Genomic DNA, 12903 nt, shown 5'->3' with positions numbered 1-12903 from the left:
GAAAATTAAATGGGTAAGGTTAGGGTTGAGAATTTAAACTCGAGTATGACTCGAAATGACTCGTTTATTTATATGCAAGTTTTTTGAATTATTTAAATAAACTAGAAAGATACAAAACCAAAAGCATAAGTAAAAGAAAACCTTCGAATTGAATTGTTTTGTAATGTTGAAATGACTAGCCGTCTAGATCAAGATTTCATTTCAGTTTTTCCATTCTCTCCCAAAGTACCTAGTCACTTTCACCACTCTCACATCCTTATGACCTTGTCATCCACCTCCCCAACTCCCACTCTTTTAATTTTGTCATCTAAACTTGTTATGGCTTCATCTATTCTGTCTCAAAACAATTAGTTTTTCATTTCCGCCTACCAAACTCCTACTCTTTCAACATGCTCAATCTTTTAACCTCACATGACACGACATATTTCAAGGTATAGCCCTAACTCGAAACCCAACACGAACTCGACACGAAAATAAACGGGTTGACACGACACGATACGTTAATTAAATGGGTCGGGTTAGGGTCAAGCACTTTCAACCCTTTTAGTGTTTCGACACGACACGAACCCGACACGACATGACATGATTGCCACCTCTACTAAGGACTAATGGTTAACACTTACACTTTTTGCATGTAAATAAGAGGGCTTTCACTTGGCTAGTTGCCCATTCTCTTCCTTTAAAGCTTATGGCTGAAGTCCTTTCTTCTCCTTCATTCTCTATTGTTTTGTTAAGAACACTTAAAGATTACTTGCATTAATACTCTCTTGAAGTTCATACTTTTGTTATGAACTTAAAGTTTGAGGGTTTAAGAGTTTTGGACTAGCATCTACATCAACTTGAGTCATTGTTGGTGTCTCAAAGGTTCCACACTCTTCATCAGCTTCCAAGCCTCTCATGAGGAACCATAGAACTACGAAGGTTGTTATTTCTTCACATATTCTTTGATTGGTGTTTAAATATTTCTATAACTTGTAAGAAGATCCTTGGTAGGTATAAAATTCTTATGCTATTTCAAAATTTGAAGTCTTCCGTTGCCATATTTTTCTAGTTTATGAAACTATTTTTGAACTAAATCCTAATAGCTAACCCTTAAAACTAGGGTTTGCTTCAGACATGAGTACGCCATACGTGGTTAAGATCCACGACCAAACTGTGGCTAGTATGCTAAGCGTACTCAATGAGTACGCCCCACGTACTAACCAAGGGACTAAATGAAAGAGATTTTACATTAGGGACTTAAAGGGAACTTACCAAAAACTTGGATGTTACAATATGACTGTTTTATTTAGATTTTTAAATGATTATTGTGTAATTTTGATTTTGTATGACAATTTGTATGTGTACAATTATTCAGCAACTTCATCCATCACAATACAGAACAACATGGTAATATGATATTTTTTCATCATTCGGTACAGTTAGCCAGATATACAATCATACAACATGGTTTATTTCCTATTTAGAAAACTTTTACAGACAACACTTTCTTTGACAACAACTATCAAAAGGGACATGATTATGGAGTGACTTTCACTCCATCTTTATTCCATACATATACAAGTTTTGTCTAGTGGACTTTTAAGTATCCAAAACTTATACATATCATATTGAATCATACTATATGATTTAATAGATACTTATACTCTCTAGTTTTCATAAAATAATATATTTATTAATAATCAAGTTACTAATAAATATTTAATATGTGACAACTTGCTAAAAATATGACCCTATAGGATCATATTTTATTGGAAAACATTAATTTAAAATCATTCTTAACATATAGATCAAACAATAAAAAAGAGTTGAAGTCAAATAGGAGGTGTATGCTTAAAATCAGGGTGATGTAGTAGTCTAGGTGCTTGTTCCCCGCTCTTTCATAGTGTTTGTATAGATTTTACCCGTTTACTTTTTTTTCCCCATCATTTTCCTCCTCTTGTCACTCACATTTATTGCATGTATTTCTTTTCATTTCTTTTGTTTGTTTTTACTATATTATTTATATTTTTTTTTCTATAATGTTTGTTTGTACTCTATACTATATTTGCTTTTTATGAAAGTTTTTGTGTATTAGTTTCTAGGTATTTTTTGTATCACGTACACGTGCTTATGTTTTCCCCTTCTCCTAAGTTTGATATTTGCATCATTTAAAACAATTGTATATCCGCAATTGGAGACGAAATTGCAACATTAATGAAAACAATCGTCAATCATCGGTTGGAGGCGAAACAGTAAGTTAATGTTTTATACACCAAAGCCATCAATGAAAACAATCGTCTATCCTTTGTTGGAGGCGAAATTGCAACATGCATATCCCCTTACTCTATTCATATGAGATTATGAGTTTGATGATGATACTTACATAATTAAGTAATTAACTACCAAATGGTCTTTCGCCTAACGGTACCGGAAAGTGATTCGTACACAACAGTTTTTTGTCATACACAACAATTTATGCATTATAGAGTTGTACAATACAACATTTTAAAGCATCAATTGTTGTGTATGGAGAAAAATTAGTGTGTACAAATCATCTCCCAATGGTACCAAGTGACCTTCTTAATTGAGAGATCATGAGGTGATAATTAGAAGTAGATTAGTTTAACGTTTTAAAAAAACAATTAACTCAAAAACAAAAAAATGCATTGATGGGGATGATAATGCAAATTACGAGTAGTTCAAGGGCATTTAGTGTAAATTTCTATAGAAGGGTTTAAGCAGGGGATTTCATCCCGACTTCCCCGACTTCGTATCATTCAGATCCAATCGCCGCATCAAGATGGCCAGCGCCGCCGCTGCCCGAACATTTTTTCGGTCAACTTCCGTCCGTAGCGCCGCCGCTAGAATTTCCTCCGAAGCCAAATGCAAATCCGCCCCGTCTCCCTCTGCCTTCCGCTTCCCAACCACAAAACCTCTTTCTCATCGCATATTCAGGTGATACACAAATCACACTCACCAATTCGACATTCTTAACGTCTTTCATTACATATTTGCAAGAATTCATATTTTTTTTTGGTGAATTTAAGGTGTCCAGTTGAAATGAGCGCTTGCTTGGAAACGATGCAACCTTTTCATTCAGTCACTGCTTCGGCTCTGATGACATCTATGCTCACTCTCTCTCGCGGAGGATACGGTTGGCTTCCTGAAGGTAATCAGAATCCACTGCTTCTCACTTTCAATCTATTTCTATTCGATCTTTCTGAACACAATCTGTTTGATGATACAATACCCTTTTTGCAATTTCAAGGTTTCGTTTAGTTCTTTACTTCCTTTACATGTCTACTCTTCTGTTGTAGCTTTAGTTATTGCAGGTTATTACCATCGAAGGTTTTTAGGAAACAATTTGATGTGGATTTTGTTACAATCTAGTTCTAATATTCTCTTTTATTTGAAGTATTTGTTCTAAGTTTCAATGGAGTTTCTAATTCTTTCGAAAAGGTTTCAAGAAATGGTATTAACTTTGAGTTGCAAAGTAGACCCTTTTCCTCAATAACTGAAATTAGTGTGATAAACTTGTTCTCTATTATTGGTAATTAGCTAAAATTTAACATCTTTATTTGGGCATATTTGCTATTAAAACTGTAACTTCTAGAAAACTATACTCAGATTCATTTATCCATGATAGCAACATATGTTCATTTCTTTTCTGATAATAGCAATATGTAAAACTGAGAGAAAAGTATTTCAAAATTAGTAAATTAGTAAAAAAAATATTGTGTTGATTAAATTGTACTTGCTTCATTTGTAGGAGTTGATGATACTAGCTGAAGATCAAGAAGCAAAAGAAGGATAATTTGGAATTTTATTAGGTCCACCATAACATCACTTAAACTATTTTTGAAATATTGAAACATGTACTTTATGATATTTAATTTACAATTTAATTATTTCAAACTGCATGCCAAATACATCCAAATGGAAGAAATAGTGATGTACTTTTATTTATTTTTGACTAGTTGTCATTTTTGTTAGTCTCAGTCCAAATGTCAAACACAGTACAACCTGTTTTGTCTTGTTAACAAAGAGAGCAGTATATTATGTGATACTGATGTTTGGTTTTGTGAACTCAATCAGCTTGCAATAATGATTTGTGATGGATACGAGAGGGAGGATTCATGCAAAACTTTCTGAATGGATTCAGAAGAAGCTTTAGTCATCTCCTTATAAGACTTGATAACTCACATGTAGCTACTAATGTGTTGTTTCTTTTTTCACCTTGTGGATTTAATGAAGATTTAATTTAATTTTGTAAGCTGTACACAAGGTTTTTTTTTTTTTTTTTTTTTTTTTTTTTTTTTTTTTTTTTTAATTAATAGTAAAAGCAAAAAGAACGACTTAATATAGAAAGTCAAAGAAACGAGGTTTTTCTTGTCAAACATAACTTTTTTATTTACATATATATGCCCTTATTTGAGCTTTTCACTTCGATTTTCAAAATGTGCAAATTTCTCGAGATGGAATAAAATGTGTTATCTGAGTTGAAATCAAGGAAAGAAGAGGTAAAACCAGTGTTTTTTCATTTTCTCAAAATCCGTGTTAAATATGATGTCACATAGGTTTTTTTGTTATAAACATTTTTTTTTATCAAGGAAAATTGTATTTATTTTAAGAAGCTATACTATACAATAAGTTTGAAGCTAAACGACTTGCAACAAGTTCGAAGAAATTAACAATGTGATACATATATCATGCAATGGTGTGAGAGAGGGTTGAAACCACATAACAAAATTAACAAATACAACTTGGGATAGGGGTTGGCTAAAAAAACACTTCAATTTGCCATATAGAAGTGTGTTAAAAAATAGTTTTAATCTTCTTTTGTCGTATGTCATTATAATACAAATTTTCATTAATATTATATCATGTGTTAGGGAGATCTATTAGGTAAATATTATCACAATTAATGATGTTAAGACTTTAAATAATAGATTTTAAATTTTTATATAAACAATTACTTTTGTAGTTATATCCTAAATTTGAAGTTATAACTAATTTTAAAATTTTAGTATATCTCTTAATTAATAATTTATTTAAAATAATTGATTAATAATTATAAAATTTTACTATGAAAATTTAATTATTTTATAAGTGTGTTTCCAATAGGTTATAAACTATTTTTTTTACATATATTACTTTTTGAATATTTGAAGACAAAATTGCAAAAATGGTCCCTGTGGTATGTATTTTTTGGGGGTTTTAGTTCAAACCCTACATTTTTTGGATTAGTGATCGTTTTTGAGTTAGTTTTGTTGCAGATTTGGTCAATCGGTAAACTAAAATAACTTTAATACCCTTGGGTTATTTATTTTCTATTTTTCTTTCATTTTCTTAAATCCAATAATTATTTATTTATTTAAATAAAAAAATAAGAGGCCCCTCTCTCTCTCTCTCTCTCTATATATATATATATATATATATATATATATATATATATATATATATATATATATATATATATATATGTGCTTCATTTTTAGAGGTGCTTGACACTATAAGACGAAGCTTCATTTTTTAGACCCACAAACAAACAGTGTAAATTCATCTTTAATCGATGCCCAATGAAGAAAGCCAAACATTATTCTTCTTCTTCTCCATCGAAGTATCAAAGATTTGGAGGTGCTTGAAGGATTCAACATCGAATGATGAAGAAACAAGGTTCAAATTCAACATCGGATGATGAACAATCACACACACATACACATGCAAATCGACTTCCTTATCAAAAGAAAGAAATAGACTTCTAGATCTAACAAAATCATGTAGAAATTGATTTTTCAACCCTAACAAAACCCTATAGAAATTGATTTTGCTGTCCAACAAAACCCTGTTTACTGTATTTCTACTGTGCGCGTGAAATTGGGAAGATGATGAACATGTTGTATTTTTACAGTGTATTTTATTCTCACAAAAATCTCCTAAAGAAATTTGGTTCCTAGTAAAGCTGCAAGATTACGACTTCACCCAAGTAAAACTTGAACGAGATGAGTCTGAAATTTTTCTGGGTGTTCTTCAAACCCCCTTACCTTTTTGAAGGGTAAGGCTTCCATGCCTCACCATATGCATCACCGAGACTAAATCGTGTGTATCAGAGACTAATCGATGGTTTATCAGTTCCAATTCGAAATATTATTCATTAAACATCACCGGGACAATGGAATGGGATAAAAGGTGCAAGGAATTGGAACACCCACTGGGGGTCGATGAGGGTTCCCCTATACACGAAAATCCTCTTCGTACAAGTAAGCTCCAAACTCTCGTTTATTCATCTTTTTTTACTCCAGAGTAGCTTATAGTTTTTCATCAATAATTTACAAGTTTTATTGCATAATAATTGAGGTAGAAAATGTGGGGAAGAAGAATATGGATTAGGGTGGTTTTTTTTTTTGATTTTTTCTTTATACACACACACAAAGATATGTGGGCCCAAATTAATTAATTAATTATTTTCTTTTTCACTTAAATTAAATAGAAAAAACATAAAAAATAAATCAGAAGGGCATTACAGTAATTTCAATTTACTAATGAACTAAACCTATGTTTAGCATGCCACAACTAGCTTATTTTTTGAGCTTTTTTAAATTGTTATGTGTAACAAATCAATAAGTAGCTGATAAAATAGTTTTTTAAAAAGCTACTTTGAGTAGCTTTTTAAAAATTTCCCAAATGAACCCTTATTTAATTACAAAAAATGAATTCTTCTAAATGTCCGTTTACGTTATTTTATAGGCTTCAACTAGTTTTTACCAAACGTTATTTTTTGTCAGTTAGTTTTTTAATTATCAAATAACTTTTCAGTTAATCTATCAAACATAGCCTAAATCCGCAACGAAAGTAACTCAAAAAGACCACTAATCTAAAAAAGTTAAAGTTTAAACTAAAACCTCAAAAAAGTATATGATATTTTTGCAAATTTGTCCTATTTGAATATCAGATTATTTATTATTTTGGGTATATTTACCTTTTAATTAAATTTTGAAAAATGAACAATAAAAATATAAAATAAAAATAAAAGGGTAAATTACACGGATGGTCCCTGTGGTTTGGGGTAATCTGCGTGTTTGGTTCCTAACAACTTTTTTTTACACGGAAGGTACTTATTACAACTTTTTGTTGCATGTTTGGTCCCTATCTGACCTAAAAAGACTATTTTGCCATTAATTACTATTTTTATTTTGTTAGTTCTTTTTTTATGTTGTTAATTCTTTTTATGTATTTTAGTTATTATTAAATAAATTAAATTAAATTATTAACATATTGCTGGAAAAATGACAGATCCCAACATAATCCTCTACTCTTGTCACCACCTTCGGTCACAAGCACCAGCTCCGGTCGTCATCGCCGACCATAGATCCAATAGCATATAAATTACCCAAAACTCAACAAACTAAATACACATCTAAATCCAAACATGTAACTCAAATCCAAAACCAAAATAAAACCTGAAAATGATGATCAATCCTAAAACAAAACCAGATTCAGGTGAACCCCCCACCCTTTCGTCAGTAGCACAAGAACACCCTCTTATGCCTTTACCGTTTCACACCGATCCTATGGTGTTCTAGTTTTTGCATTTGAAACCACATAAACTAAAATGTTTGAATCGCAATTGATGATGAATCCTATAAATTGACTAATGGACTGTGGTCTGGAAGACAAAGATCAAATTTCTTTGAAAATGAAGAAGATCGATGATGAGAAATCAATGTTTGAAACCCAAAAATCCAGTCTAGAGACCGACAATATCAATGATAAAACCGAAATGATTTTTGTTCTATGTGAGAGAATGGGAAATTCAGTGGGTTCGAACTAAAGAAAGGGAGTTGATGTTCACTGGAAGACGATGTCTGCAAACAAAGCTGGTTTGATGACATTGATTGTCGGAGGTGGTGATGTAAGTACCATCAGTGAGATGAGAGATGAGGGGGAGAGAAAGAGTGGTAAGTTTTCGCCATCGACATCCACCATCCCTGCCTTCACATCTCTCGATCTCCAAAAAACCCCAATTGATCTTCAGAAACCCTAGAACCTATCTTCACTGTTGCCATAGTTTTTTCCCACGAACACGAACAAAAAAAGGAGGTGCAAAAACCCTAGTTCCCGTCGCCAACCGCCATGCTTGTGCTTTCTACAATTTCCGATATAGAAGAAGGAAAAATTGAGGTGTGAAAACTCTAGATCCCTTACCAAGTTATGCGCTCGTTTGAGAAGGACAGGAAAATGAGGGAGGTGAAGGGTGAGCTTTGATGGGAGGGGATGAGGAAATAGACCCATAATCCCATATATTTAATTAATATTTTGTTCATATTTAATTAATACTTTTTTTTTTTTTTTTTTTTTTTTAAATCTAATAATTTAAAAAAGAATAAAAGAAATCAGTAAGGGTAAATCAGTTTTTTTAGAACAGATAGGGACCACGCGTGCAACAAAAATATAAAGTAGGGACGGTCCGATTAAAAAAAATTGTTAGGGACCAAACACGCAGATTACCCTAAACCACAGGGACCATCCATGTAATTTACCCAAAATAAAATAATCGTTATAGAAAGGTCAAATTGAAAAAGAGTTGATTCAGATAATAAGGAATCTGAATCATCGTCATCATCCCTTTCAAACTACTACCAAGTACTACTAGTTCAAGTGCTCTTCTACGGCCGGCCATCATTTTCGCTCTTCCTACTCCAATCCATCGATCAACAACAACAACAGAAAGATCAAAAACTCAAATGGGTTTCAATCAATACACCAAATTACTCCAAAATCTCATCAATACCTCTCGATCAAGAACAACAACTTACACTTGTTCTTCGCTATATTCTAATCAATTGACAAGATCAGTAACACCTTCTTCACCTTCTTCTTCCGATCACCCGAAAGCGAAATCATTTTCAACAATCTCGAGTTCATCGTATCACCTGAACGGTGGACCATCGTATATGCGAGGAGCTGTTTTCTGGGAACCAAACAAGCCTATGACTTTTGAAGATTTTGAAATGCCTCGCCCTAAAGTCAACGAAGTGCTTATCAAAACTAAAGGTATGATTTGCGAAAATAATCCCTTTCTGCTTTTGATTAGACATTTTTCTTCTGATTTCCGTAGCACAGCACTGAAAATTTTGTGCCCTAAACCTTTCCTCTAATTTTTAGGGTTTACTTTTGACCAGATCATCATATGCATGTGTCAATTTATAGTTCGAAAAGTTGAAATGCAGTAATTTTGATCATGTATATGTGTCGAATAAGTACAGAAATTTACTGGGTTCATATGAAATTATGGCTAGGAGAACTCTCATACATGATTGATTGGATCTTTTACTATTGAAATACATCAATATTGAAGAAATGATCAAATGACCCATAGAAGTTAAATTTGTAACTGAGTTTGGGAAGTATTTGACAAAATTTGAAAATCAAAATCATGTGAGTTTGGGAATTTGGGAATTTGGAATTTTTGGTTCTGCATGATGCTATGTATCCAACAAGAAGAAGAGTTGAATGCAAGAATTAGCAACAAGAAATAATCAAATGCAACATTGCTATTTCTTGCATAAATTAATTTTTAATTTTTTTTTTCAGCTTGTGGTGTTTGTCATTCTGATCTTCATGTAATGAAGGGTGAACTCCCATTTCCATCACCATGTGTTGTGGGCCATGAAATCACTGGGGAGGTTGTTGAGCATGGCCCATTGACTGACACTAAAACAATCGAAAGGTTTTTAATTTTTTTTTTTTTTTAATTTCTTTTTACCAAAAATCTACATCTCATTATAATTTATGTTTATTTTATAGGCTTCCTTTGGGAGCTCGTGTTGTGGGTGCTTTTATTATGCCTTGTGGTAACTGCTTCTTTTGCACTAAGGTGACAAGATTCAACATTCCTTGTAATCGGATTATCTCATTTTGATATTATACATATAAATATACATATACATATGCACACATAGATAAGTTCATGTGTGTGTACATTTGATACTTGCAAAACAGGGTCAAGATGATTTATGCGAAGCTTTTTTTGCTTATAATCGTGCAAAAGGTACACTCTATGATGGTGAAACACGTCTTTTTCTCCGTGGAAGTGGTAAGAGTGGCTTAAATTATCTACTAAAGGCCCAAAAAAAAAAAGGCATAATAACTTTATTATGTAGGAAAACCGGTGTATATGTATAGTATGGGAGGTCTTGCTGAATACAGTGTGGTCCCCGCAAATGCTTTGGCTATTTTACCTCATACATTACCGTATGCTGAGTCAGCGGTAATTGGTTGTGCGGTTTTTACCGCCTATGGTGCCATGGCGCATGCCGCCCAAGTCCGCCCTGGTGATGCGGTTGCTGTGATTGGTGTTGGTGGTGTAGGATCAAGGTGAGAGAATATTGTTATTTAGTGCTGAATGATTCAAAGCTCTTAATGGTTAAGAGAAGGTAGGTTTCCTTAACTATTCAGTGGCTGTATCAAATACATCCATCTTGATTTGGTAACTGATTATGTGGCTGAATTGATAAAATGTGATAGTTGAGGGGCTAAATTCGTAAAAAAGCGAAAGTATGTAATGGTTTTTAGTATTTTTGCCCTGTGATAAATATAGGGTAAATTTGTTTATGCTATTGAGTTGGATATAAATGAAAAAGACATGTTATGTTTTAAATATTTTTCGTGTTTCTTAAGGTGAAGAGAAAGAGAAAGAAAGCTAAAAGTTTAAAATTCCAATTTTACCCTTCTTGTGTGCTTTTGTCGTTTCATAAGTTTAGCGAGAAACAAAACAGCACTTGATTATTTTATTTCGAGTAAATTATTGAAATTGTTCCTATGGTTTAGTCAAAATTGCATGTTTGGTCCTTAACTTTCTTTTTGCACTCGGATCGTCCCTGTGATTTGATTTTGTTGCGCTTTTCGTCCCATACATACATAAACTTAGGGACCAAACATATAATTTTGACCAAAACATAGGGACGAAAAACGCAACAAAATCAAACCACAGAAACAATCTGAGTGCAAAAAGAAAGTTAGAGACCAAACATGCAATCAAAACGCAACAAAATCAAACCACAGAAACAATCTGAGTGCAAAAAGAAAGTTAAGGACCAAACATGCAATTTTGATTAAACCATATAACGATTTCAGTAATTTACTCTTTTATTTCTTTAAATTAGAATAACCAACATATTTTTTTTTGGTGTTTTTGTTGCAGTTGTTTGCAAATAGCACGTGCATTCGGTGCATCCGAGATTATCGCTGTTGATATACAAGATGATAAACTCGAGAAAGCTAAAATATTCGGAGCCACTCATGTTGTAAATGCTCGAAATGAAGATGCGGTTTCAAGGATCAAAGTATTTATATTTATAAATTATATAATAATCCTTTTCTTTTCTTATTTTCATAACAATAGTTTTGACACGTGTGATGAAATTATTGGACAGGAAATAACGGGAGGGATGGGTGTTGACACGTGTGTTGAAGCATTGGGAAATCCAAAAACATTTATGCAATGTGTACAAAGTGTAAGAGATGGTGGAAAAGCTGTTATGATTGGTCTTACACTCTCGGGAGCCAAAGGTGAAATAGATATAAACCATTTGGTTCGTAGACAGGTATGTTTTAATAATATAATCATATATATATATTTTTTGTTTTTATTAAAAAACGCAAATATTAATTATTATTGTTAAAAAAACAGATAAAAGTAATGGGATCTTATGGAGGAAGAGCGAGACATGATCTTCCAAAGCTTGTGAAATTGGCAGAAAGTGGGATCTTTAATCTTGATGCGGCTGTTTCAAGAAAATGTAAGTTTGAGGAGGCAGGAAAAGCGTATGAAGATTTAAATAAGGGAAGTATTATAGGTCGTGCTGTGGTTGAAATTATGTAATTCTAAAGAAATTATTACAATTTATTTCTTTTAATTTTCTTAACTTTTCTGTTTCCATGGATGTTGTAGAGTTTTAGTGTTTGATAAAACTGAATCATTTAGAGGCTTTTGATTTGTTGTTGTATCAAAATGACTCATTAAAAGGTGACCTCTTATATCATTCGGTGTACATAACTAGAAAATTGAGTTTGGGTTGTGTAATATTGGGTTGGTTTACTTATTAATGGGCTCATATTGTGGAAATTGGAATTAATCTTTTGTTTTTTGAATTTTTCTTACTAAAGAGATTTATTTTCTTTAAAGTTTCAAGTATAAAAACTGGACATTAAGAACTTATTTAAATAAGCAAGGAAAATTAAGAGGTTTAAACACTCGAGTGTTAACCAAATGAATATTTGGATAATTTTACTCGATAGTAATCAACTTTTACAATTCTTAGACTTGGGTTTTTCAAAATTTATTATAAAGATTACAAGTAGTAAGTTTCATTTTTGTTTCATTGTTTTCTTTTGCAGCATCTATGTTCTTCCGTTTTCAAATGGGATAATACTGTTTATGTCCAACTATTTTAAATCTACTCAAAAGTACTAGTTTTCACACTATAACAATATAGAGGTAACCGACAACATACTTGTATCTATTATGAGCGTGTTCGGCAAAACTAGCTGGTAGTAGGTAGTAGGTAGCGGCTAGCTGGTAGCGTTTGATTTTGGAGCGTTTTGTTTAGGTTAAAAACTAAACGCTCCTGTCAACGAACGAGATTTTTTCTTTTTTACTAGCGTTTTCTTAAAAATTAAAAGTCAGAAGCTTCCAAACGCTGTGTGTCGAACACGCCCTATACCTCACGACCTACAGGCTACAAGAGCTCGTTTACCACATTATCCGTCACTTCAATTGGTACGTCTACCATAATGCATGTAGTCATTATCTTATGTTGATTTCAACTGTAAGCTTTTATAAATATGTTACATGTTTCAAATCTTTATTATGTATTTAATTTTTTTATATGAATACGATAAATAGATATTAAATATTAT

General features: G+C 32.4%; 2 protein-coding genes across 3 annotated transcripts; both read left to right on the top strand.

Moving 5' to 3' along the window:
* Window positions 1-2728: 2728 nt before the first annotated feature.
* On the top strand, window positions 2729-4250 carry LOC145011283 (protein NUCLEAR FUSION DEFECTIVE 6, mitochondrial-like). Of its 2 annotated transcripts, XM_078969976.1 has the most exons (4): window positions 2729-2937; window positions 3030-3151; window positions 3752-3812; window positions 4078-4250. In XM_078969976.1, the coding sequence occupies exons 1-3, from the start codon at window positions 2783-2785 to the stop codon at window positions 3769-3771; spliced, it is 297 nt and encodes a 98-aa protein (XP_078826102.1). In that variant the 5' UTR covers window positions 2729-2782; the 3' UTR covers window positions 3772-3812; window positions 4078-4250. The 2 variants fall into 2 exon arrangements, with proteins under 2 accessions (XP_078826102.1, XP_078826103.1); XM_078969977.1 differs by lacking the exon at window positions 3752-3812.
* Window positions 4251-8561: 4311 nt separating this feature from the next.
* Window positions 8562-12026, top strand: LOC145011013 (GroES-like zinc-binding alcohol dehydrogenase family protein). The gene is made up of 8 exons (XM_078969622.1): window positions 8562-9036; window positions 9577-9712; window positions 9790-9859; window positions 9985-10078; window positions 10146-10359; window positions 11186-11327; window positions 11418-11588; window positions 11675-12026. The coding sequence occupies exons 1-8, from the start codon at window positions 8727-8729 to the stop codon at window positions 11864-11866; spliced, it is 1329 nt and encodes a 442-aa protein (XP_078825748.1). The 5' UTR covers window positions 8562-8726; the 3' UTR covers window positions 11867-12026.
* The last annotated feature ends 877 nt before the right edge of the window (window positions 12027-12903 follow it).

Source organism: Lactuca saligna, chromosome 8, assembly GCF_052625555.1.
Source record: "Lactuca saligna cultivar CGN05327 chromosome 8, ASM5262555v1, whole genome shotgun sequence".
Taxonomy (NCBI): domain Eukaryota; kingdom Viridiplantae; phylum Streptophyta; class Magnoliopsida; order Asterales; family Asteraceae; genus Lactuca; species Lactuca saligna.
This window is presented reverse-complemented; position numbering and strand designations above follow the sequence as displayed.